At 47.5% G+C, this 6,130-nt stretch overlaps 1 protein-coding gene across 1 annotated transcript in view; it reads left to right on the forward strand.

The window, feature by feature from the left end:
* Nucleotides 1–6,130, forward strand: part of ZNF462 (zinc finger protein 462) — a 152,888-nt gene that overhangs the window by 112,307 nt on the left and 34,451 nt on the right. The window contains 1 exon segment of the mRNA XM_010843617.1: nucleotides 1–115. Within this exon segment, the coding sequence (XP_010841919.1) occupies nucleotides 1–115 (115 nt within the window).

Genomic DNA, 6,130 nt, shown 5'->3' on the forward strand with positions numbered 1-6,130 from the left:
GAAGCCGGGCATTCGGCGGTCCCCGAGGAGGGCCCCAAAGATCTCCGCTGTCCTCTCTGCCTCTATCACACCAAATACAAACGCAACATGATCGACCACATTGTGCTGCACCGAGGTAACCTTCTGAGCTTGGTTTTCTTGGGATGCAAGGGGTGGAGGGAGGGTGGCTCGGGTGGCATTAGAGGGAAGCTGTCTCAAGGTGGCAGCAACTCCTTTTCCCCAGTCCCTTGTTCCTTCCCTTATCTCCCCAAAAGAAATCACAGCGGTCACCCCAGTGACAGCCAACAGGGTAAGAGCATCTTTCTGCTGAGAGGATTTCCTCCACCTGGAGGGAGGCAAAGGTGATGGAGTCCGCAGTGAACACTTCTGCGGGGCTTCCCCGTGAGAGAGAGATTTTACATCCCGGGTCTTCTGCTCTCATGACCTTGCTAAGGAGGGAGTGAATGAGAGGCAGAGTGGGTGGCTTAACTCACGGTGAAAGGTGAAGAGCCCTGTAGTTGTAAGCAGTTCTTTGAAGGAAGACCAAAATGATGATCTCCAAAGCAGAAAGTGGGATTTCCCTTGAAGTGGATGGAGAAAATTCTTAAAACTAAAAGTAGCCTGATATATGTTAATTTTTATTTTTTTAATATTTTGTGCCACACAGCATGTGGCATCTTAGTTTCCCAGCCAGAGGCTGAACCCACATCCCCTGCATTGGAAGGGCAGAGTCTTAACCACTGGACTGCCAGGAAATCCCAGCCTGATACATGTTAAACGCCATAGACTGTGGGTTTAAATTCTGTTTTTAAAGCCTCTTGTGTTTTACCTCTTCTCCATAAAGAGGTGATGACTGCCTCTGAGGTGGCGTGTTGGGTGTCTAGTGTGTTCCGTGTGGATGCGTCTTGGGTGTTTGTAAACGCTGGTTCCTTTGGTATATTGGGATACTTCTTTTAGTGATATATTGGGATATTTCTTTTTGGTTTTTTCTTTGAACTGAGTTTACTGCTGGCCAATCAAAATACCATTAAACAACATGTGCCCTCTGCATTGGAAGGAAAAATATGCAACAACTATACTTTGTCCGGAAGAGATTCCAGCCAGAGGTGGATGGAAAAAGATGACTAGAATACCCGTTACTATTTCCACCTACTGACCTTTCTGTCTCTGCTTCCTTCCTCCCTCCCTCCTTTGCTTCCTCTTCCTGCCTATCTTCCTTCCTTTGCCTCTAACCTAGGAATGCTTTTCAGTATTTGCCACCTGAGACTCAAATGCATTAAGTGTCTTCTGCTGCCCTGCGGAGATGTTACTCTGAAATGCTAGGTATTCAGGGGGCATTTCCCCAGAGCCACTGCCTTTGGCTGGTGCATTTTGTGACATGTCACCCACGTCTGCTGCAGACCCCATGGAAGATTAACCTTCAGCACCCTTAGGTCTCCCTTCTCCCCAGGCAGACTCGAGACGTGAGATGCCTGCTGGCGAGGACGTCTGCCAGTAAGCCGTACAGGAATGTTTAGGCAGGAACTCCTGGGATCCCTTGTGGTATGCTGCCTCAGTCACCTGGCTTTTGGTCCCTGGGCCCATGTATCTGTCAATGGCTCCATGTCCTCCATTGCTTGGAAGAGGCCATGAGTCACGCTACTGTGGAGCAGACAGGAGCGGTAAGGCCCCGCCTCAGCGGTGGAGTCTCGTTTCCATTTGCTGCCTGCTGGGATCAAGCTTCCCAGGTGGCACTATGATAAAGAATCTGTCAGCCAGTGCAGCAGATGCAGGAGACTCAGGTTTGATTCCTGAGTCGGAAAGATCCCCGGGAGCGGGGCATGGCAACCCACGCCAATATTCTTGCCTGGAGAATCCCAGGGACAGAGAAGCCTGGTGGGCTACAGTCGGTGGGGTCACAAAGACTTGGACGTGACTGCAGAGACTTACACGCACACATGCCTGCTGGGATCAGAGTCTTGATGCCTAATGCAAGCTCGCTGACTTTCCTTCCCTGAGCTGAGAGTCCAGGAAACGAGAAGGCAGAGAGAAACACTTAATGCCTGGAGCACGCCACACCTGACCCAGTGCTTCTCACACACGGTCACTTCATCATCCACCCTCACTGGGGGGGATGATACTTTGACCTGTAGTCCTGTCATGTATGTGAGGCTTGAAGCTGGCAAAAACTATTTTTTCTTTGTTTTAGTGTAGTGTTTTAGGGTCATTTTGGAGAAGGCAATGGCACCCCACTCCAGTACTCTTGCCTGGAAAATCCCATGGACGGAGGAGTCTGGTAGGCTGCAGTCCATGGGGTCACTAAGAGTTGGACACGACTGAGCGACTTCACTTTCACTTTTCACTTTCATGCATTGGAGAAGGAAATGGCAACCCACTCCAGTGTTCTTGCCTGGAGAATCCCAGGGACAGGGGAGCCTGGTGGGCTGCCATCTATGGGATTGTACAGAGTTGGACATGGCTGAAGTGACTTAGCAGTTAGGGTCATTTCATAAGAAATTGAAGATACGTTAAAGATAGTTGTGCAGAACTGTAGGATTAAAAACGAGAGGAGATTGGGACAAATGCAGAATAAGGGAAAAGTAGTTGAAAGTTCATGTGAAAGTATGAGAACACTCACCTAGAGTTTTGGTGTCTGCCGCAAGATACTGTGCGTTTGTTAGCAGCGGGCTACTGTCTCAGCCCTGGGACTCCAGCCCTCTGTGGGGGAGACAGCAATAGAATCAATTTGATTTTGGGTGTTCATTAGACTTTTGCATGTTCAAGAATCTGAGGTGCTGGAACCTGAAAGGAGTTTCTCCAGGGGGTTCTCCTGAGGGGGCGCTGTGTGAATTAGTGCATGCTGCCCCCAGCCTGAAAACAGTGGTGAACTCCCCCCGAGCCCCCTCGCTGGACCCGTGAGGGTAGAAGTAGTTCCACCAGAGTCACCCAGCCCGTGAGCAGGGAAGCTGTGTGTCAACCCAGGTTTCTGATCCCATGATCCATCCATCGTATTGCCTGTCACTGGTTATTTACAGTCTTTTCTGTTTGTTTACAGAGATAATTTATATTAGAAGAAGCATCAGCATATGTAGAATTTGTCCTCATTGGGGTCAGAAAGTGCACAATCTGATATGAACATGAGTATTTGAGGATTGTTGTAATAATGACAACACCCACAGCAACAGCAATAGTTACTGTTACTGAGGACTTTTTAGGTAGCAGGTACTGTGCTAAGTGCTTTCCAGTGAGTCATTTCATGGAATTTTCGCAAAACCCTAAGTGGTGGGTGTTAACTGTTATCCCTGATAACAAGGGAGAAAACAGGTTCAGGAAGATTGAGCATCTTACCCAGGTCAAATGACTAATAAGCGACCCAGCTGGGATCTGATCCCAGGCCTGCCTCACCCCCAGTCCACGCCTTTACCCACCAGGCATCACTGTCTCACCCTTGGGAAGGTGGTTGGCGTCACCCCATTGAGCATTCCAGTGGCTGTGGTATCTGGGTCTGGGGATAGAGTTGTCTGAAGGTTGGGGGTCAGAGATGGGGACCCCTGAGCCACAGGGAGGCAGGGCACTTTGGGATAGCCTGTCTGCCATCTGCGTCCTGGCCTGGCTTTGGGGTCCATCTCCATCAAGATGGCAGCTCAGTGGGAGCTAGTCTTGACAAGGAAGACAGGGTTGGTGGGTGTCTGCCTGGCAGTTTTGAGTTGGGGCTGATCTCAGAGTAACAAGACGTGGCTCTCTCTGCACCTGTGCTCTCCTTACTCTGTGGATGAATAAACATCTTTGGTCTCTGGGGCCTGCAGTAAGAGATCTTTCTGAGACTTTGGTTAATTAAAATACTTGGAATGAATGGCAAGAAAAACAACTTCTGAACTGGCCCTGAGAATAAGCTGCTGTTTGCAGGAATACAGTCTCCTTAGCTTTTTGTCCAGACAAATTGCTGTATTTAAATAGGGAGGAAGGAAAAGGAATTCATTCCACTCCTGGGTGATCTGAATGAGAAATCACATTGGCTGCTACAAAAGAGAGCTTTCTGTTGGTCCATGCATTCAGTAGACATGTATTATTTCGTTGTTCCTTGCTGTACCATGCTGGGTTCTTTGGGTTAAGATGGGGTACCTGAGAGCCAGTCTGCCCTCCTCAAGAAGATGAAGTGTGTGCATAAGTATGTTTAAGATAGTGAGTGATAAGTACCTAGGAGATTGACAGTGGCAGATGTATTTCTGTTTGGAGTAGAAAAAGGTGGTGGTGGAGGGGTAGCTTTCAAACTGATCCATGATAAGATTTCAGCAGTCAGAGAGGACTTGAGGTGGGTGTATTCATTATGTAGGGGACTTAACAGAAATGGATTCTTTTCCCGTTTTGGAGCCTAGAAGTCTGAAATGCAGTTGTTTGTAGGGCTGTGTTCCCCCTGAAGACTCTAGGGGAGAATCCTTCCTAGATTCTTCCCAGCTTCTCCTGGCTCCCGACTTTGCTTGGCATCCCTTGCCTTTTGGCATATCACTCCAGTCTCTCCCTCCCTCTGCACATGGCCTTCTTCTCTGTGTGTGTGTGTCTCTGTTCTCTCCTCTTCTTGCCCTAACTTTAGGGCACACCCCAATCCCATACGACCTTATCTTCACTAACATGCGAAGACCTCAGGTCTCAATAAGGTTACATTCTGAGGGGCCAGGTGGACATAAATTTCTGGGGGCTCCATTTGACTCATTACAGAGTGTAAGGAAAATTTTAACAAACCACCCAGGTGAGTAGAGGGAAGATGTGTTTACAGAGTGAAATTAGAAGGTACTAGGAGGCAAGGCTAGAAAGGTATATTCTGGCCAAATGAAAGAGGGCTTGGATCCCATCACAGGAGTAGAATGCTACTCTGTAGACAGTTGGGAAGCTGGGGTACTGATGAGATACCTGGAGAGTTCTAATTTAGCAGAGATAAAGCCAAGGATTATAGACCCATCTCTTTGAGGAACCGTGAACTTAGGTCAGATCAACATTTGATGAGGTTCACCATGATGGGACCAGTGTAACCAGGGAAAATTAAGCCCTGAGACTTCTGGTTCAAGGATAAAGTGGTATGATGTTAGATGGGTTTTCATTCATGTTACAAATGTTTATTGAACACCCACCACATGCTAACATTGCTTTAAGCTCTAGGGATACTGCCAGGAAGAGTCGGACAAGGTTTGGGCACTGAAGGAGTGTGAACTTTAGTAGGAAGAGAGACAGTGAACAAGGGAAGAAATAGTTTCAGAGTACATCAATGTTTTTGGTTGCTCAGTCATGTCCAACTCTTTGCAACCCCATGGACTGTAGCCCACCAGGCCCCTCTGTCCATGGGATCTCTGCAGGCAAGAGTGGGTTGCCATTTCCTTCTCTAGCAGATCTTCCTGGCCCAGGGATCAAACCCAGGTTTCCTGCATTGTAGGCAGATTCCTTACCGTCTGAGCCATCAGGGAAGCCAGAGTACATTTCTACTCAGTTCTTACAACCATTGGAAGCACAATGAATGCCTCATGTGTTGCTTGGCCTGGATGTCCCTTATATACCTATAGCAAACCTGAGAAATTGGGCAAAAACTGAATTATAGGCATGAAACAGTTTCATCAAATGTTCATAATTACAGAGCTGTGTAATCACTGAGATTGGTCTCCAGTTGGCTTATAAACTTAAAGTTTCTTTTTTGCAGCCTGTAACCTCAATACACACGTAAATGCTAAATATAACTGAACCCTGCAGGTGGGTATGTTTTTGGAACAAAACTAATCTCCCCTAATTTATCTGATCAGTATCATTTTTTCTTGAGGGGGAAAAAAAATACTACAGTGAGACTGACAGTCTTTCATCTTCCTCAGTGAAATTACATGTTCTCTTCATCCCCATCACATACTTCTTCCTGTTAAAGGTACAGTTCCCAGCTCTTGTCTGGCTTGAGGGTAGCTTGGCTAACGTCAGAACTTTTTACAGGAACTGTGTGCTTACGTTTACATGTGTCTGTTTATGGTTATATTTGGGGATGGTGGCTTTCTGGTCCTCAGCGTTTGTCACTGGTTTGTGAGTTAGAGTAACAGATAGATCTTTGGTTTGGCTCAGCAGGGGTCTAGGCCTTCTACCATGGCGATCTGCATTCAGAGTTGGCTGGAGTGAGTGGCTTTCAAATCCCCACCCACCCCTC

Source organism: Bison bison, unplaced genomic scaffold, assembly GCF_000754665.1.
Source record: "Bison bison bison isolate TAMUID 2011002044 unplaced genomic scaffold, Bison_UMD1.0 scf7180017864183, whole genome shotgun sequence".
Classification (NCBI taxonomy): domain Eukaryota; kingdom Metazoa; phylum Chordata; class Mammalia; order Artiodactyla; family Bovidae; genus Bison; species Bison bison.